This window comes from Lepidothrix coronata, unplaced genomic scaffold (assembly GCF_001604755.1).
Source record: "Lepidothrix coronata isolate B3197 unplaced genomic scaffold, Lepidothrix_coronata-1.0 Scaffold57, whole genome shotgun sequence".
NCBI classification, from domain to species: domain Eukaryota; kingdom Metazoa; phylum Chordata; class Aves; order Passeriformes; family Pipridae; genus Lepidothrix; species Lepidothrix coronata.
This window is the reverse complement of record NW_016690237.1, coordinates 856,587-878,473: the sequence shown is the minus strand read 5'-3', so window position 1 is coordinate 878,473 and position 21,887 is coordinate 856,587. Positions and strand designations below refer to the sequence as shown.

Sequence of the window (21,887 nt, the reverse complement as noted above, 5' to 3'; positions counted from 1 at the left end):
TTCTTTGGATAGTGAAATGTTAGCTCTGGAGTTGTGGTCTTTGTTTTAGTCAAAATGGGATCCTTTTGTTCCTGTATTGAGTTTGTCAGAACATAAAATAAACAAAGTAAGCATGGTAAGAAAGCAAAACACCACTTAGTCTGCTACTGAGCTCAGTAGGTCTCATGATCGCAAAACTCTGTATTAAAGATTTTTCTAAACTAGGGCCTAAAAACTATCAAATATAAAATGAGAGCATTAAAAGCGGCAGATTCAAAAAAAAGAGTGCAAAATTATTTGAGAATATGCTAGATATTTTATGGTACTTTGTTAAATGAAAAAAAATAATTTTGAGATATTTTCTTACTTATTTAATCAATAATATAGTAAAATGTGGAGCTGATCTTCACCTTGACTGCACATTTATTCTTTTATTCTAACTCTTTTTATAAGAAAAAATCTTTATAGAACAGATTTTTTTACCATCTCCCATAGACATGAGAAAAAAGTTCTTTGTGAAAAATTCGTTTGTGGTAATAAGAAGGTATGTAATTCTGCAATTTACAGAATGTTATTTGGAAAAACAAGAAGTGACATAGACAACACAAGAAAGATCAGGCATCATATAATTGCTTGTGTCGGTGAATACAGCTTTTCCTTGAAATCAGCAGAAAAAGATGAAATGGGACATAATAATGTTTGCAATATGGAAATTTAAATTTATAACTTTAAGGCTTTCCGTTAAGTTTTGGCTGCTTTCTCTGCATGTGTTGGGTTGCTCTCTGAATATGGCATTATTAAAAAAAAAAAGTATACAGAAACCCCCTAAATTTTAGGTTGTTGAAGGGCTGAATTACAGGAAAAGGTTAAAAGCTACAAATATCCAGTGTATAAAATAATATTTAAAATCTGCCTAGGTGGGGTTAATGTTCAAAAATTCGAGTGTGCAGAATCAAGGGAATTTTAGACTTGAGGTTGACCATGTATCCCAAACTCCTTCTCCTTTCAGTTTCATCAAGTTTATATCTTTTTAGCTGTTTTAAAATTAGAAATCTAATTTAAGTTACTTTTTAGGTACTTGGGAACCAGATTTATAACTTAAAATGGCTCCCATGATTGTGTATGAGGGCTACAGTTACATTGACACCACTTTTTTTCCCTGGAAATGTTCCCCCATTTATTCTGATGAATGGTGCTCACACAAAGAACAATATACTTTTTTTCTTTGTTGCTTGACATGTGGATTTTTACCTTAGTCTTGGCATACTGCTCATTCCTACTCTGAAAACACTGATTTCCTCTTCTTGTCTGTAACATTCATCATTACCCCCCTGGAAACACTTGCCCCTATCTCTTCTGTGTTTAATTTTTGAGGAGTGCAGTGCAGAAGGTCAGAGTGGAGTTGGCATGTGCCTTCTTCATGTAGGTCAGGGCTGACCTTTCCAGAGCTAGTTTATTAGCTGGGATGTAATAGAGCACAAAAGCATGAAAATTGCTTAGCCAAGTTTTACTTTTGTCTTTGAGGTTCAGTTTCTCAACTTATAATGAGGATTAAACATTCCTCTTAGAGGTTGAATTGGTCGGTCAGTCTGTCTGTCTCAGGTGGCTCTGTTCCAGGCAAGGGAGAGTCGCCAAAGTTGGCTGTACTTGTCCTTAAATAACTTCAGTCTTTAATGAGCCACAGCTGTAAATTTTCAGCAAACCAGATGCCAGGCTCCCAAGTCAAGATTAGAAAATGAAAACCATCTAATTAGCAACCACCTGTGAGAAGTTTAATTTTAGGTGATTTTCCTGGTATTATGCAGAATTCTGTGTCAGGCAACAAGGGTGAAATCTTATTTTTGCGGTCAAGGCTTCATCTATTTGTGACATTTTAGAAATCACTCTTTTTAAGTTTACTGCCTTATAAATTATTATTATGAAGGAGGCAAGTGCCTTTTGAAAATGGCATCTTAAAATCTTGCTATTCTTTTTTATTTGAAAGGACATGGTATCCTCATCAGACAAGCGTTGCCTCTTTGACTGCTGCAAGTTCTTTTATCTTTCCATCTCTCTTGATGCCCACACTGCCTGACCTCCTGTCTCTCCACCTCCTCAGTCATTTTATGATGTTAACTCTGACAAACAGAAATACTAAAGTGAGCTAACTGCAGTCTGAGTTTTCATTCTGTCTGAGAAACCAACAGAATCTGACTTCCTTCCAAAGGCTAAAAAGTTTATTGTTGTTGTTTGATGATAAGTCCTTTTTCTCTTTATTCTCACAATAGTCTTCCCTATAAGGAACATTGTCTTCTTCCTAGACAATTTTATCATTCATTATTCCCTCATGATTATGACTTATCTTTTTTCAGCTATGCAGTAATAGCTTTTCCCTGATGATTTCTCCGAGCAATATATCTTTTTTCTGTCAATAAGTGGTATATTACATGAATTTCCTTTGAACAGATCTTCTTTAGTTGCATGAAAGACACACTGTATGGTTGGAATGTAATCTATATGTAATCCAATTATCTTGATAAATCCATACATTATAAGCAGTTTGATAGGTTTTTTTGTTATATCTGAGATTAAATTTAAAGAGTCAAACAAAATAAAGTGAAAAAAGTTGTGTTTCCAAAGCTACTGTAATTTAGTCTTGGTCACCTCTAGTATATACAATGCACTTACACAAGGACAGGAGAGAGAAAATCTTTCCAAACCCTTCCTGTGGTTGTTAGAATATTTTATATATCCTCACATGCTAGCTACTGAATGTTTTCTGTATTTTTTATTCCTAAGACATGTTTGATTACACAATAATGCTTCCAAACTGCATGATTGGTTTATATTTATTATATATTATATAATATATTTACATTATATTAAATATAGTTTATATTATTATCTCAGTCTGCATGGAGCTAAGGGAAAGGAAGCCTCATCAAAAGAGAAAGGCTAATATGGCTAAACGCCATAAATTGTGGTACTTACCTATTTCTTTTCCCAAAGTTATTCTTTAGATCCTTTTTTTTTTTAACATTTTCAGTGGTGTATAGGCTGAATATTTCTGTAGACCGGTCTGCCTTGTCACCATGGCAGTCAATTTAAAATCCTTCTTTTTTAAGGTTTCTTGTTTAAAGTAGGAGATACCCAGGAAAACAGATAAGAAAAATAATTACTGTGTAATGGAAAGAGCTAAGAAGTTCTTGGTGATCTTTCCATCTGTCTATGGATAGGCCCCGAAAATGTCAGAAAATAGCTTCAAAGATTGGAGCTGAAAGCTCACCACAGTATCTAGTAGAGGAAATAAATACGATTAAAAAGAACAAAAGGAATTTGTAATACTGTCTTACACCAGCCATGGGAAAGTAAGCATGAGTAATCAGGTTTCTGAGAAAGGGAAGGGATCAAAGACCAAGCTTGAAAAATCAACATAACAGGACTTCATTATCAGAGCACATTAATTTATTGATTTTAGTTCAACAACCAGCACCACTTTAATATTGTCTTTGGGATTTATTCACAATCTCTCTTACTGGTAATACATGTCTACTATAAACTCCTCAGGAAGAAGAGAAATGGAAAAAAATCTTATTTTTTGAGGCCTGATGTTGTTTAAACCCCAACCAAAAACAATTAAAGTAAAGCATCAGTCAAAAAGGAAAGTAATTCATTTTAAATGGGATCCAGTCAAAAGGGTGGAAAGAATGTTGAGGGGGTGGCCTATGTTGGTGGCCTGTGTTGGGAAGCAGTCTTCAGGAGTGAGGCTCTCGAAACTTTCAGAGGGCACGTGATTTCTGAGCAGAAATACTATTTTTTATTAGAACTGTTATACAGATAGCTGTCCAAAGTAATTACACTATTGATTAATTTAGCACAGACTTTTCAGTGTTTTGTTTATCCAAATGCATTTTAAACAAAAAGGTGACCTTTTAACAACAGTCCAGGATAGAGTGATGAGAACCCAGTTACCTCAGCTCCTGATGGCTCAGTAATGACATGTACTTGTTTGTATTAAGATTTGGAGCCTTTTGGGTTCACACAATTCTCTGTCCCAGTGCAGAAATCAAATTTACTGAACTTCTGCTCAGCCTGTCAACCTTTGTGGGATTTTTTTGAGAATAGATCCTTTTGAGTAATCTGCAGTGGATTTTATAGATTATTGTGAAGTTGGCTCACTATACGTATAAGAATTTGAGGAACATAACTACCTAATCTCTTCTTTGCCATAAGTAAAGTTTTATATTTAGCTACAAGATTTTTACCTTATAATTGCTGTACAGAATTATTGATGAGTATTGAGCTTTCTACAGGAAACATGCAGGAGGCCAGGATGCCAGAAGTCAGAATATCCTCCGGTATATCATAAAATTGAGAGAAAGACAAAAATCACTAGAAAAACAGAATTCTAAGAGTGATCTCCAGCAAATTTGCCAAATGGGTGATTGGGTACTGTTTGCTTTCTTAAATATAAAGGAAGGAAAACTACTCTTCTTTATAGTGCAAGAGGAAGCCAGACGGCTAATGAAGACGGCTGTCTGTAGGAAAGATTTCTTCTTTTACTCATTTTTTTGTGATTAACTTCAGTGACTTTGTTACTTTGACTGGTAATAAATGAGTGATGGGAATTTAATTTCCCCTAATGCCAGTAACTAGTTATCAAAGCAACAGCTTGTCAAAATTGTTAGTTAGCTGCAACCGCCCTGTTTTCATTTGGACAATGACAGCATTGACTTTGCTTAACAGAAGGGATCTGCCATGAGCAGAGTATCATCTGATTTTGATGTCAGCAAACCTTTGTTAGAAATCTAAATGCCTTGAATTTCCTCTCTGCCTATCAGAGAGAGAAAGGTGCTTCAGGAGTGTGGCTGAACCCACCAACCTCTGAACTCAGGAGATGTATTTCTCTCTCTCTGTCTTCATTACTTAAAATGAGGTGGGATAAGTCAGGACATCAGACCTGCAGTCTTTTATTGTGCAGTTCCTTCTAAAGATTCAACTAAGAGGAGCTGGAGCTTTAAATTTTTGCATCCGGAAGTGTGAGATAGGGTCAGTGATTTAATTTGAATCTTTTCAGAGATACTGTGTGGTGAGTAGCAATAGATGGAACATCAAAGGCACATTTTTTAGACTCTAACTTAGGTCACATATGAAATGAAAAAATGCCACAGTCAAAATCATATCAAACTTTACTCAGAATTACTGCCTCATGGGTCTGCTGGGCAAACCAAAGAGAAGAAAGTTTGAACTCAGGCATAGCTCCAACACTGCTGAATGGGCATACAGTAATAAGAAACACCTGCTTTTCTCCTCGCTTGTATTCTCTCAACCAGCAAATGAAAATCCTTATTTTGGACCAGTCCTAGGGCAATTTCAAATCAGACTTGAAAAGCTAATCATGGTGAGTTCTTGTCTGAGAAAAAAAGCAGTCAATAATATTTTCCATTCATGTTCAGGTTGATTCTGACTTCCTGGTTACAGCACAGACTTTTGATATAAAAACACCCAAAATGAATTGCTGAAAGTTACAAATAAAATCTTGTACTATTCACCCCATTATCCCAAGGCTTCAGTGAGTGTCTTAAAATTCATCATTTTAATTAATCTTGCTTGTCCACAGAAAAGGTGAAACTCTTTAGTCTGCCCTTTAGTATAATTAGTATCTTACTTTCCTTCTGAAAGTCCTCTTCTTTTAATCTAACTCACAGATGCATTTGACGACTAAATTGGGTGAACAGAAGCTTTAATTACTTTATTTTTATTGCTTTCATGCACTGCATGGGATAGCAAGACATTAATTGAAATCTGTCAGTGTGAAACCAAAGCTTCCTACAAAATTTTTCCTAGGCAATTATAAGTGCAGAGAAATAACTATAGGTGCACCTATCCTGTAGTCATTTCTTTATGATTACCAGAGAGACATACATATCTACATGGATGCACACACAGACTTGTACAATTCCAGATGAAGTTTTAAAGAACACCCTCAAATTTAGCTGTGTATGTAACTGAAAAGATAGAGAGATACACAAGCATACACGTACTCATTCCACTTTTTGTAAACATGCTTAGGACATATAACTCAAGGATTTAAAAATTAATCTGGGCACCCTAATTCCTTTATAGTAGAATATGTTAATTCATACCCAGTTGTATGCTTTAAGTATGTTAGATTTATGATACTGCCATCCAAAAGCCATTATAATATATAGGATTATCATAAGACAGTATTTTACAAGTATTTTTAGAAATTAAAATTAATACATTGGCTCAAGCAGATTCAGATCCCCCGCTACTGGTAGTTGATGAATTTCACATTATGGTTTGCATTAGAAAAACCCTCAAATCCCAAGAGGCCAGCAGCGTGAGGGTATATTATTAAAAGTATTGCTGCCTAAATCACTACAATGCAGAGCATTCATTTTAAGTGCTTAATATAAACGTAGATTATTTTTTTATTTAACCTCCTTTTGAAAAAAAAAAAAAAGCTCTTACATGCATTGAGTATGATTTAGGCTAAAAAGGAAGAATCTCTGTTTATAGTACCTGTACAGATACAGGCCTTTTTTGGCCCACTGTTACTATGGGCTAATTGTGTTCTACCTCAAGACAATAAATAAGCATAAACTAGTACACATGGACTAGAAAATATTACATATCCAGAAATGAGTAGAATATCACCAGATGTTTTCAATATAAGATGATTTTGATTGTTTTATTCCTTCATAGGCCATATTCAACATCAATTAAGTACTGAGGTACTGATTCAGCACATAACTAATTTTAAGCATCTCAAAAGTTCAGTTAGGCAATCTTAAACATCTTGCTCAACAGGGTGCCTTGATAAAATTATGAGCAAGAAATAATTCATCCCAGTAGATCAACTGAATATTTCTGTGCAGAGTATAGAGTGCAGTATGGAGTGCAGCATCAACCCAGCAAACAAGCTCAGAAATTAGTTCTTCAAAGGAATGCAAAGGATCCAGAAGGAGATAATTGACTCCACATCACTTGCAATAACAAGATTGTTGCAGAAGACATAGGACTGTTACTCTGACATGTTTTTAATTGCCTAAAGAACATTCTGACTACATACATACATATGTACACCACAAGAAGAACCTGAGTTGATGTGTCTTGGCAGTAAAGTGGCTGTTTTCCACAGCATCTGTTGCGAAACTGGTCTTTCAACCATCATGTGCCCATGTGAGCACAATCTTTTAGTACCTTCTCCCTATTAAGGCAATTCTTCAAAGAGAGGTTTTGACAACTTAAGAGACAAATTACCCAACATAGCTTCTAGCTTCCTGTTTTCTGTTAGCCTGATTTCTCTGCTGAAAATAGAAAAGGAGGAAAAAAGGGATTTTTTTTTTTTTCTGGTATTCTGTTAATTTTCTAAGATATCACCAGAAAGCAATTCAAAATTACCAAGCTACTCATGCAGTCTTCAGATCCAGAAAATTAAATAAAAAACTAAGACAGATATTAATTTATAAGATAATAAAAAATTATTCCAGTTGGCTGATTAGGTAAAGAAGTCAACAAGTCCTTCAGCTCCTTAGCTGGAGCTGAAGGATTTTCTGTATTAGTTGAAGGGAACCCTATGTCTATCTCTGCACCAAAACCAAGTACTGCACAGCACAGCTGCTAACTGAAGAGCTCCTGCTGTGGTAAAAATACCACAGCAGACACAAAAAATGGCTGGTAGATCATGAAGCAAGTAAGTAGCAACCGTACAGCAGTGAAACAGGGAGCAATACATTAACTAGGATCGCAGAGGAATTGGCACTGTGTTCTATGCTATCCATTTTCATTAGTGACCTGGGGGACCTTGTGAACCCTGCATCATCAAAATCACACCGAGCATATGATGAAGGATAACAAAAACCTTTGAGAACAGAGAAAGATTATGCAGTTCTGAAGACTTTAAAGGTTACTCTCAATAACTGTGATTTAATGTCAAGTAATGAATTCAGAAAGTGATAGAACCTAAACACAAAATGGGCACTGCTGTATAGAAAGTAGTAATACAGAAATAAGTTTGCATCAGATGACTGATAAGAGTTTTCTCTTTAAGATATCGAGAATTAATAGTTTCCTCTTCTGCTAGACATCTAACTCTGAACATACAATTTTGATAAAAAATTTCCATTTCTCTACATGTTTCTAAAGATGCTTCTGCTTTGCCATATTGCCAGAACACAAGGGCAAAGTAACAAGCTAGTGAGAATCTAGCAATAATTTAAAATAAACTCAGAGACCTTCATGGTGCAGATAACTTGTTCCTGAAGCTCACATTAGATGGATTCTGGCCTAGGATCTCTCAATAAATGTTTTATGATGAAGTGATACTGTGGTTCTACATTGACTTTAGACAAGTTGTCTCATGAGTATTAGTATACCGCTCTCTTACATATATAGGTGAATTATATCTATTAATTTGTCATCATTTTGAAAACCAGAGTGATCTACTGCTCTGGAACAACTTCACTGCACCATTCTGGACAATTAATATAGCCCATTAATTTTTTTTATTTTAGGCTCTAAATTCCATATCATATCAGTATTTTATGTAATGAGATGTAATTTACAAGCTGAATTCATAGTGGGAAAGTAAGGTCAGTTGTGCCACAAGCATCCTGATTTTAACAATGCTGTAGAGAATTATTTGAAGCAACAAAATATAAGTGCAAGATATGTATAGACTGACAGATTAATGGTAGCGGAATCTCCCAGGTCACAGATCTGATATAGCAAATGCTAATTGCTAGGGTAGCAAATACTAACTTCTTTTTGCAAATGCCTGACTCATAACACTTAATCATACAAAAGAACAGATTTTCACATCAAATGCAGAATAAGGTGTTTAGTCACCAACACTTCGCATCCTAGATTTAAAGCTCCCTCCTGCAATTGAATCCATGCAAATACCCAAGACTTGTAACTGAATTTTATTTTCCTCACAGAGATTGCTTGTGCTTTTGGGATGCGTCATGGTAGCCTGTGCCCTGCTTGAGTGTCTTGAATACATCAGTAACACCAAATGCCTACGTGTGAATGAATACATCAGTAACACCAAATGCCTACATGTGGATAACTTAAAGGATAACAGGCCCTTTAAGTTAAAAAAAAAAAGCAATGACACTTCCTATTGCCATCCAAATCATCAACCTTAGTTTGCTTTCCCCCTATGCCACCAGCCAGTTTTAGAGCACAGAACATTGGTTTCCAATCAAAAGATTTTCCTTAAAGAATTTAAAGAATTTACAGAATTAAAAAGACAAAAAGATACTCATGGCATAACCATAATTAATGGCTGTAATTTTATACCAATAAAAATCAGAAAATATGAAATTAAGATTCTTGCTATAATATACCAGTAACATCGTGCAGAAGGGAAGTTTTATATAACTTTTCTCTTTAGAATATATCCTCTTAGAAGCTCAGATGGCAACTGCTATATAGCTGCCAATAGCATTAGGTAGTCAAAAATATTAAAATATTTCTTTTTTATTCCAAGTTACACTTGTTTTCAGAGACTCTGGGAAGTTAAAAGATAGGAAGCCTAAATGGAAAAGTGCTTGCTTTTTATCTGAGTCCTTGCAAAAAAAAACAAATGCTGAGAAAAATTAAAATTTATTTGTTGCTTAGTGACCATGAAAACAGTCTAAGCACCTAGGCAAAGTTCCTTTGATTTGTCCTTTTAAACGTATCTTATTCCCAAAGCCATATCTTAATTCTTACTGTGCTGATTCACTCAAGTCCATTTTCTCCAGTGGGAAACTCTGAACGTACAACTGCTATTAACAGATGGTTCCTAGACCACTTTCTTACACTAGTGCTCTTTTTACAGACCTAACAGTAATGACAGCTGCTCCTGCACAATTGTTAGAATAATAATATTGTACTTTAATAATTATAACAGCTTTGTTTCTATAATGAAGTTTTCTATTTATCATTTTCATAATTATTACCACATTATGACCTCAGCTTAACAAGGACAATATTAACATATAAATCAGTTATATTGGTATTTCTAAAATTTGCAGTAGTAGTTTATCATTATTATTGGATGTAGTGTTTTCCAAGTATACTCAGTGTCAGCAAAGTCTTCTGTCACTGAAGTCAGACACATATATAATCATTAACTTCAGTGAGCGAGAGTAGTACTGCAGTTAAGATCTACTGACAGATCTTCTACTTTGTGCAGAAAGAGATTGCAGTTTAGGACAATGCTGCTGCCGGAGTCATTACAGTTTCTAGAGACTCCAATAGCAGAGTCACCCAAAATCACTGGTGACAGTTGAAGAAATTTCAGAGAGTACTTTTCTAGTTTAAGGATTACAGATTTGTTTAGGCACCAATATTCCTCTGATATTTTATAATCTTAGCATTCCAAGGGTCATTTTTAAATGCTATGTTTTACTTTTATTCAAATTTAAGTCTAAAGTCATCATGTACTGTACTTACGGAACCAGTTTTCTGTTTTTAATCCAACAACAAAGTCTGTTTTATCTTTTAAACTGTGAGTGTGAAAACTTCATCCATATTTAAGGTTTTTCATAATTATATCTGTAATTACAACTATAAAGCTTTCAACCCTTTCTGGTAACAGATTGTCTCTGATATCTATTAATTATTTTTATCACATTAAAAATAAGATAGGGCATGCTTACAGGACTCATGGCTTTACAAACAGTATAAACACAAAGCTTAAGCTTTGGCAACATTCCATATTTTACATTTTAGCTTGGCAAACACAGATTTCACTAATCAAGAATTAGTAACTGAGGAGAATATCAGAAAGCATCTTCTAGGGATAATTTTATTCAAATCAACAGGCCCAAATAACTGAGGGCATCTCTTCTATTAATTTTTAATAAATCTTGAAATAGCAGGGAAATTCCAAAAGAATGCTAGTGTGCCATTAATTTCTAAAGAACAAGCAGCAAAACTGGTTAGCCTGACATCAACCAAGACAAAAGAAAGAGTGAGCTGATAAAAAGTCTAATTGGTAAAGAGTAAAGAAAGTTAATATAATAAATGGAAGGAAGAAGGGTTTTAGAGAAAATAATTCTCATCATAGTAACATGATTTTTATAAGATTACAGATTTGTCTAATAAAATTGCCTAGCTTAGACTTTGTAAAGCAATTCATTCAATAACATGACTGATTAAAAAGTTTGCACTATGTAATATCAATAAAGCACAAGCTAAATGGGCTGAAAATTGATTAACTGATATGTCAAAAAATACTTGTGAGTGAAATGATTATCATGATCTACCAGAATCAATGAGGGAGAAACATGTACAAAATTAAAAATAAGGATAGAAACATAAATAACAATAAGGACAAGGCACTCTGATCATTTGGTCACCCTGATCCTGCAAACCAAAATGTGCTTTAATACAGCCAAATGCAAAGTTATAGCAGTAGGATCACTGAAAGCCAATCTTATGCCCTATGGCCTCTGGAATAAAAAGAGGATGGAAATATTATAGAATATAGATGCTACATGAGAGTTTGAGATGAGGGCATATAACAAGGTATGCTCTCATATTTGTCCCAGTAACATCATGGCAAGAAAAAGCCAGTGCTTTCCTAGACTGTACACGGAAAGAAAAATTAATTAATGTTCCTCTGTGTATGGAACTCATACAAATTATGATTAACCATGATTACATACATGGTTTTGATCCTATTTTAATATTTGAAAAATTGAGGGAATAATAGAAAAACATGAAAATGAGAACACTGGAGAACATGCTTTGCAGTAAAAGACCTAAAGAGCTCAATAATGTTAGTTTATTAAAAAGCATATTGAGAGGTGCTTAATTTTTTTTCAGTGGATTCACACAGAGAAAATACTAGGAATTAAGGTTCTGTGCAGTCTAGCGTAAAAAAGTATAACAAGAATAGGAAGCCAACAGTTGAAGACAGACAAATTAAGGTGATAAATTAGGAACATTTTTTAACAGTGAAACAGTTTTTGCTATAAAAAAAAAGCTTCCATGCTTATGATTGTTTTTCTGCAAGCTAGTCAAGAATAGATACACATCTAGGAGACAGACACAAGCTATAAAGTTTCATAGAAGGGAAGCAAAATGAATTTTGATTAGATGACCTAATAGTTTTTTTTAATTCTAAATTCAATGTATAGATACTGTAATTTTTTACTACTGCTAATATACTGTCTTTCAGTACATATATTAAGGTACATATATTCAGTACATATATTAAGGTACATATATTTCCCACTTCTGTGTTGTGTTGCTTTGCAGACACTAACAGGGACGTGCTCAGGATGGGGGGGAACAGTTTGCTAAAGTTACCTCTTAACTAAACTGCGACTTAGGAAATAGGACGATCGGTGTTTGGTTTTGGCAAAGTACTATGTATTGTGATTATTAACTGGGTGCTGTAAATTATTAGGAGGAATCAACTGCCTGAGCTTCTCCTTCCCAAAGTTTGGAGTACTTAGATAAGCCATATTTATGTGTACATGCCACAGGCACATATTTAACAGAACAGGGAGCAACAAACTTGTCTTCCCTCTCCTTTTAGCTTCTATGTCCCTTAGTGTTGGGCCTACATGAACTCCCATTGTGGTCCAGCATGACAGAGCCTCCAGCAGCTCAGTTACAGCTGCCAGAGGAGCTGGGAAGACAAGTGATGCTCGGCCTCTGACAGCAGTAAAAAATGATCATCACATTGTGTTGAGGCACTGACCCTTGTCTCATGATCTTTCTATTTTTCAGTTACAGTCACCAACATAAATCGGTTTGAACCAATTCAAACCAGTTAAAATGTTTTCACCTATTCTACCAAATCATTACTGGACTAGTCTAAAAGGCAATCAGATCTGTTTCAGTCATAGCAGAGCCTGCCACAGATACTAATGATACTAACAATGTAATGGTTTGACTTCTTTCCTGTGACCCTCCATCCATGGTGGAAACCTGGCCTGACCAAATTACAAGCTGAATATTCAGGTGACTGACAAGTCATCCACAGTGATCCTTTTAAGGAGTGTCAAAGCTAGCACAGGTAATGCCTTTGGAAGTCAAAGTCATAGTATTGACTGCAGTTGAACACACTCTCAGGATCTGCAAAGAAGCCCGAAATACTAAGTGTCCAAATTGCATTAAAGAGCATTTGGAACAGCTGAATGTCAAATCCTCCATTTCTTGGAGAGTCTCTGTTTTTATGGGGTCTCTAGGCATTAGTATGAAATTTCTGCTGTTAGTATTTGCACTATCGCTACATAAGGCTGAAGTTTTAGGAGAGTGTTAGCTTGCCCTTTACAATAAGTCCTTAATTAATGAAAATAGCGTATACCAAAGAACATCAGATAGTAAAAATAACAGGTAATGTACTTTTCACTATAGTCCTCTCACTTTCAAATATTTAGTTTTGCTATTGTCTTAGTTTATGTAACACCTTAATTTTGTATTTTTCACAGAAATGTAACCTGGAATAATTTAGCTATCCCAGACACCCACTGTTCCAGAGAGCTAGAAGAAGGTTACCAGTGCCCACCGGGATTTAAATGCATGGACCTTGAAGATCTGGGACTAAGCAGGCAAGAGCTGGGCTACAGTGGCTTTAATGAGATAGGTCTGTCTTACTGGTAAAATCAATTTCAGTATCCATTTAAAAATGTTTTTAAAATGAATAGAACAAATAGTTCATATTTGTGCTGAAAAGACATCAAGTGCAGTCAGTATTCTGCTCAACTAGAGCACATGCCAGAAAGAGAAGCTTGCTGTTTGCTTTGCAGTTATGATACATTTTTACATTGCCTGGGATCTCAGGATTTAAATAACTTTAAAACAATGTCTTCATAAGGAGTCAACTGTTGATTATCACCAGTATACAAATGTGATGACTAATTTCTGTGTTTTATTTATGATTCATTTTGGACTATATAATTCATCCTGTTTGTCTGATTTTAGTAATAATTCCTATTGGAAAAAAAAACCACCTAGAATTACTTTGATAATCATCTTGTTACTAAGAAGAGGAGTGAGAAAGTGATATCATGTGTATCTGTGCCAATCTTGATCCAGACTCTGTTAGTCAGAACGTCACCCAGAAAAATGATTGAGAGTCAGGAAGATTTTGCAATACAGGTACAATTTGTGTTCTGTGAAAAACCCTGCAGAATCACCAGGAGAATATGATCTCTGATAGATGCAATGTGTCATGCTATCCCCATGGGGAAATGAGTGTAGAACAAAAAATCAGGAAAGGTGGCAAGAGCATGGGCAGCTGTGGCAAGATCCACATCCCAATGGAAAATATGCAGTTACTCTGTCAGAACATTTTGGTTATCTCATTTATTTAACAGACAAAGGTCCAATAGGAGCCTGCAACTGTAAATTTTTATTTCTGGGGAGATGGGGAAGTCCCTTCAAATGATAGAGCGTACGCACAGGCTGCATTCCTTCTGATGCATCTCTTTGACTTTGATAAGCTTTTTTTTTTTCACTTTTCCTGGCATGGGCTCCAGACTGTTGTCCTGTCCCCAGTTGAATTTGAAGGTAGTCAAAAGGTTTAATGACTGAATGACTGTAATCCAGAATAGTTTTTTGAGTATTGAAAGCCTTTACAGCTGAAATTACTTCAGTTGGTTCCCAGGTTGCTGAATATACAGAATGAGCCAGAGAGTTGCAAGAAATAGTTTCAGAATCCTGCTACAAGAAGTACTCTGTGATACCAAATAATTTCTGGACAGCAACTGCCATTTGTGTCCTTTCTTTTTTCTTGTGAGAAAGGGAGAAAAACCTGATTTCAACCAAGCACTGTTCTGTTTCCTCTGGGAGTCAGAAGTGTACCAGTTGTACGAGTACTGCTAGCTGAATAGCACTATTGATAGTATCAAATTTTACATAAATTTTTTCTTCAGTAGATATCAAAGGATAACCCTGTCGGATCTCTCAGTCAACCTTCAGAGTTATTGCTATGCCTGGATGAACATGGGCTGAGTTCACAGTAGAACCTAAAACCATCTGCACATGAGTTCTCAAGTTCAAGGTGGTTTGACAGGGGAACATAAGATAGATGTATCCTCAGTGGAATAAGGCCTCAGATTGAAATCACCCTTCTAATCTTGACATGTGAAATTATTTGTGGCATTGAAGGGTGTTATTCTAGCTGCCTACCTAGTCACCCACAAAAAGCAGTTGCAATGCCTTAGACAAGCTTAAATGGGTAGATGATTTGAATGAGGTCCAGAGTGCTTAATAAAGGAGGCCAGTATGTTTTTAATGATGGAGGCAGGTTGGCAAAGACAGGTGAAATAGTTTGTCCATGCCTGTGATGCTGGGTAAAAAAACAGGACTGAAGATTTGGTCTCCTGAGTCACAGTCACACTTATCAATATGTCTTTTTGAGTGTTGCATTTTAAAGGTCAGAGATTGCTAGTAGACCTAGAAGACTTGTCACTGATAAATTGTTTTTGTCTAGAAATAGGTAAACAGGATATAGCACCTTTCAGTACAGTAGCCAGCAGTAAATTGAATATCAATTGAAAGCTGATTACTAAACTTTAAAATACTGGGTAAGACACAGGCTTTGCTACAAAATGTTAAATACGCTTCCTCAAATCAGGAGTGTTATAAAACAGGATTATAACCAGTGAGTTTATCAATATTTTATAAATATCCATTTTGTGATGCACATTTGTATGTAATTAATAGGTAAGTAATGAAGTCTTCTCTATGCAACTATACTGTTTTATTGTATACATTCATTGATTTTTACTTGAAGATGTTATGATACAGCCTATCCTGTTGGATCCTGAAATCTATCATTACACAAAACACAAGAGATAGCAGTTTGGCTGCTATTGTAAAATTAGTAATATTTAGTTTGCAGCATATAAGTACAAGCCATGAACATTTGAATTTGATAATTTCTGTTATTTTTCTTCTCTATAAAGAAAAAAGGAGGGATTTTTACAATTTTATTACTGGGTGAAAACCAAGTTGTCCTAATCAGATAAAAGCTAATGGAGATTTTAATACTGGGAGCTATGCCAATTAGGTAGTTTCATATTTGGAAAATACCTTGATTTTAGCCATACTCTGCTCCCACTTTTATAAATGGCTTTGGCTTTAAAAGGATGGAAATTGGAAAGATAATAGTGTAGGTTTTAATACTTATTTAAAAAAATAAAATTTATTTCTTTCTCAAGCTTTTTAGTTTTGAGGTGTTCTTTTTATCTATTTTATGTATGCTTCCATGCAAGTATGTATGTACTGCATAAGGAAGAACATAGTTATAGACTACTGATAAATGGGGCTTGAATTCATCTTGTCAAGACAATCTAGGCCATCCCCTTCGGATGAGAAGCAGGCTTCATAATCTTTCGAGGCACCCTATTGTGCTGATTCATTGTCTGTACTCTTAGGAAGATTTTCCTAAAGGATAACCTGAATCTTTCTTCTTTATGCAATTTAAGGTCATAATTTCTCACCTTATTCACTATTGGCATAGACAAAACCTTAAAAAAATAGCTTTTTTGCATCTTTCCTTATGCCTCCATATAGCTCTAAATGCTTCCGTCTTTTGCTGTTATATTTTATACCTTAAATTGTTCTTACTGTCCTTCTCTAGACCTTCTGTGGCTGATTCACCACTTTGTTGAAGTGCAGTACTGTCAGAATACCCCAGTAGAGCCATTACTTTATGTATTTTTAAGCTCTGTTACAGTTTCTACATCCCAGTGAGATGTTTTCCATTTTCAGAACAACATGCTGTGGGTGATTCATGTTTTTCTGATTTATTACAGCCCTTGCATCCTGTTGAAAGAGCTGCCATCGCTGTTTCCCATCCTTTATTTGTTTACTTATTTCTTTTTAAATGTACGTTTGTCTCTGTTGAATAGCATACTTTCTTTTGTTTTTCCACACTATTTCTTCAATTTACAAGATCTTCTGTAATTTTAATTCCTTCCTCCTGAATACTTTCTGTATCTTTCCACTTACTTGTATCTGAAATTAGATAAGTGTAATTTATTTTCTATCAACCTGGTCAAGAGTGAAAAAATAAATAGAAACAGACCAAGATCAGACTCTGGAACCTTGTTTGATGAGTCTTACTCTTCTGACAAAGTTTCATTAATAGCTGTTCATAAGTACACCTAAGAAATGGTTTTGCACCCGTCACAGAGCAGCATCACCTAGCCATATTCCTGTACGTTGCCGTGGTGAGACAATGTTAAAAGCCTTTTAAAATCAAGGTGTAGGCCATCAAGTGTTTCTTCTCTCTTTACAAAGCCTGCCTCCATTCTGCATTTGTATGGCATTGATAGAATAAGATTTGTTCTCCGGTTCTCCATATGTTCTCCAGGGCCTGTACCCTTTAATATATATTAATATATTGAGACTTACACCTGATGTTTGTGAAGATAATTTTTCAAACATGGGCCACATCAGCATATATCAACAGTAATGCCTCTGTTCTTCAGTGTACATATTTCTAGATTGCATGTAGGATGAAATAAACGCTAATTAGTATTGCCAACTTTATCAATGTAATTTCTAAAGAGAGCGAAGTTACTAAAAGCTAGGACAGTTCTGTCTGGCAATAGCTCTGGAAAAGTTATAAGCAAAAGTCACAAAGGTCTATCTCATAAGTGTTTGTAAAACTGAAGAATTAATGAAACAGGAACCAATTAGCTAAGGTCCCAGTACTTCCCTTTCTCTGTGAAGTTCTGAAATGGAAGGAAGAAATAGTAAGGAAAGAACAAGATGCCCATCTAGGTAAACTGACTTCAGCTGTTTCAGGTTACAGGTGATGAGAAGCTACAGGAAGTTACTGCTTTCTTTTAGAAAGTTGCTCATGAACTCAGTAGAAACCTAAGTACTCTTTCCAACAGTTTGACACAGACCTTGTCTTCTTAAGTATGTGTTGTTCTTACCCAATGTAAGCCTTAATATTAAATTACCTCTTTTGTCCATAAGAATGCCTGAAAGACTTTTTGAACACTAGCTATGGGGCTGAGTGGGAGTAAGAGAAAGTGTATGAATGAAAGGCTTGGCTGGCTGTGTGGATGTGGGTGGCAATATTGACTATACCTGTACGGTACTGTCAAGCTCTTTGCTTTCTCAGACTTAGCTGGTTTCAATTCAGACTTCTATAAAAAATTAGAACAGCCTTCAGCCTTGTCTCCCACTGAGAGCATCAGGTACATTCACAGATGGCCTGTTTCTTCTTTCTGATTTTATTTTCTTCTTCTTTGTATTTTTCCTAGCTGTGTTAAATTCCATAGGGTATAGCTGATAGCATGACAGTATTATGAAGCATGTAAACAAAGTTGAGCTAAATATTGAGAAAAATTGCTTTTGTTTTGTGAACAAATAGTAATTGTACAAATTATTAGTCACGTATTTGTTTAAGTATTTGCATCTGATATACCTAAAAAGCATAAATATAACTGTTGAATTAAATAAGAGTATGCAAATCTTGGCAATTGGAGGGCTGTAACAAGCACTTCTGCCTTATATTTCACTGTTTATCTGAATGTGCATCTACTTTAAGTCACTATTTAATATGGCAATAATTGCTATCAGGGGCACATTAAGGGTGTTGGCAGAGCTGTCTTTATGGGTGCTGTTGGAAGGGGTGCCTTGTAGACACAAGTGTGCCAAAATCTGCACTGTCATTGGATCCTGTACAGTTTTCCTCCTTACCTGTATTTTTCACACAGTACAGATGCTTATGCATTCAGGTTTTTGAAACATCAGCTAGTAATCATTCCACATGCCTCATGGGTGTATCTGTAATCATCTACAGATGTACACTTACAGCTACATTACTGATTTTACTCATCACGTAATCCTAGAGAAGGGTTTTTTTAATGATTTACAGTGCTACATATTGCTTCAAATATTCTCAAAAGGAAAAGGGAGTCCTGAATAAAGAAACATAAAAGTTAAAAAATATTCTACAAAGCAAACAAAAGAAGTTCTAGGCCATGAAAGATCTTTTTGAAAGGAGAAAAAGGAAATCTAATTCTATCCTGTATTATTGCCCCGTCTGTCAATAGCTAGGGCCAATACCCTATTAAATGATACTAATTACTTCTTGTACCTGCAAAGAGTATTTCACAAAAACTACCATATTAATGGCCATTTTACATATAGGAGATAAACATATACATATTATATCTTGGAGACAAATAACAAAATTTCAGTAGTAAATGGTAGTCTAAAGGTAAGGTGGAAGTGACCCATGTTTTTATTTAGTAGTGCAGTGGTCAAAGTGAAAAACCTGCATTCTGTAAGGATACCCTGCTAACCTCCATTCAGGGACTGAGGCAGAGCATGGTTCCTTCCATCTCCCTCCTTCTGAGTCTGCAGCAGCAGGAATTCCTGCTGCAGGTGTCAGAAAGCAAGCAACATGAAACTGGTTACTAGAGGGAGTTCTATAAAGACCTGCTTTTTGTCATTCTTCTGTGAAGTTATTTCCAGTTTTTCTCCATGGACCACCTCACACCAAAATGGATAAAATAAAATCACCTCTAACATTTAAGAGGCTGAATTCTAACAAGGCATACCAACATAAAACACTTGAAAATCCAACTTGCCATTCCTACTGCCATTGGATGAGAAGAGTGCCTCTCACGGGTGGCAGAGGCTAACCTTTTAATTACTCTGTCACCCCCACACAGGCTGCTTGGCTCTTGGTGGGGCTATTAGCAGACACTTGGTCTTTCCACATCCTGGGCACAGGCAAGAGAGGAAGGTGGGTTTTGACTGGTTAGTTGTCCTAAGCAACTGCCTACTTTGCCAGCTCTGAGACTTCAAGGTCCATGAGGAAATTATGAGTTGATGAACTGAAAAAAATTTACATTTCCAGGTTATTTGCTCAAAGTAGGAGATACAACTGATAGTGCAAAGGATTGAAAGGGTTTTTATCAGCCTCCCAACATGCCTTCTTCCCCCCTTCACTGCCCTTTCACACCATCATCTCTACCTGAGTGAAGCCAGTGTCATTTTGCACAGACATAGATGGACAGAAATGCAGATCAGCATCACCACCACAGCCTGAATCCCTTGGCCCTCAGTCATTTTGTATCTGGAATAATAGAAAGCAATGAGGGCATGTAATTGTTTAGTCAGAGCCTCCATTTAATTGTACCCATTAAGGGCTGAGAAGTTGAGCCTTATGAAAGCATTAATTCAATAACAATTTCATCAAAATTTTTGGTCAGACTCTTTTATTCTATAGATGATATGGATGCTTGATACATGTATTGAATCTTCATGCTCTGTTTATCCTAGAAACTACATTATAGTATTAAATACTTTAGTAAACAGGTCTAATCTTATTCCAGTTATACGGCTCTTTCATGTAAAGTGTCTAATAAGGAGGCCTTCATCCATGACTGCAGCCTGTGGAGTTATCATGTGATAACATGACAAATGATAATGATGTTAATGTGTGGTGTCAAATGTAATTAGGGAAGCCATTCAGACTATCTAGTAATAAAACACATATTTTCTAAATGTGAGCCAAAATGATTTAAAGCATGCCCCATTACTCCACTGATTGAGAAACCACTGAAAACCATTATTTCAAAAATGGCGATAGATTTTTTTCTTCACCGGAATTCCTTCTTACGCTTGCAGACAGAGAGCAATAGGGCCCTGACACCATCTGTGACACTGTTGTGGGGAAAAGAGTCTCCACTCAGGGAATTCCACTTATTTGTTTTACTGCCAATTAAGGTAGTATAATTACTTATTCAGGTATTAAGAAGCAAGGAAGACAAATAGTTAAAGAGACACTTACAGAAGACATCTTTCCTTCTTCACCTGTCTCAGCTTCAGTCCTCACACCTCTACTCCCAGTGTCCTAGTCTCCTCTCCTGTGTTCTTGCAGCATGTGAGGTAGGGAGTGGTGCAAGAATCTGGAGTAGATGCATAATGTTTGGGGGTTTTGTGCTGCCCCTTCTTTCTTACTCTTCTGCTGCTGCTCCTTCCTTACTAATCATCTGCTCTGCTCCAGGATGGACTTAGACATGGGCTACAGTCCCCTAACAAGTGTCCCTGCTCTGGAATGCCCCCTAGTACCAAAAGCCTGCCGGTTATGATCACCAAAGGCACCTAAATAAACTTAGGCGTGACAGTCACCTTTACATAGGCACCTTCAGAAGGTTGTAGAGGGTTTTGGTGAGCACAGAGGAGTAAACAGTCTATATGCCCTGTGCAGGTGAGAACAGTTTGCAATCTTCGTTGTGTTGTTCAACTTGGGAAATAATTGTACTTAAGAAGGATGCAAACACTGTGAGGAATGAAGCATGGGTATGTTAATAAAGTAAATAAGTTCAGTTTCTTCCTTAGATATAATGAAAAAATTGAAATGGAATCAACTAACAAATCTTTGGGCTTAAGGCACACTAGTGTTTTCACTGGTTGCAGCTTGTTAAGGACCTGCTTACAAGGCCATGTTTAGTTTCTCATCAGAAAGAGTTTAATAACAGAAGGCTTTGTGAGTTTTGTTTTTTCTTTGGTATTTAATTTTATTTGGCAGAAAAAGTACTAGTGAAATTCAGTGGTTGGAAGTCAAATGTAGACAAATATACTTCGGAAAACATAAACATTCAAGGCAGGTCCTGCTTGACTAACTTGATATCCTTCTACAACAAGGTGATCCAGTGGAAACGGACCACTATTTCACTTGACTCCTGCTTTTATGTTTTCCTATTTCCCAAATATGATTCTAAACCTGTTCTTTCTCCCTGTAGTGAAAAAATGCAGATCTACAATATATTCAGTTTTCACAGAATACAAAAGAGAATTTTTTGACATAATATTCCTTTCTCTTGATACTCATCTTTGATTCCACTCACTGTTTAGCCACTCTTTCCTTTGAGGTTCCAAATGCCAGTTTGCATAGAGGCTTAGATTCAGAAAGC

At 35.8% G+C, this 21,887-nt stretch overlaps 1 protein-coding gene across 8 annotated transcripts in view; it reads left to right on the top strand.

Annotated features, from left to right (window-relative positions):
* The window catches only part of NALCN (sodium leak channel, non-selective), a 223,564-nt gene that overhangs the window by 25,811 nt on the left and 175,866 nt on the right, over positions 1 to 21,887 (top strand). For all 8 annotated transcript variants that reach the window (XM_017816712.1, XM_017816709.1, XM_017816710.1 and 5 more), the window contains one exon: positions 13,422 to 13,576. In XM_017816712.1, coding sequence (XP_017672201.1) covers positions 13,422 to 13,576 — 155 coding nt within the window. The remainder of the gene's footprint in view (positions 1 to 13,421; positions 13,577 to 21,887) is intronic.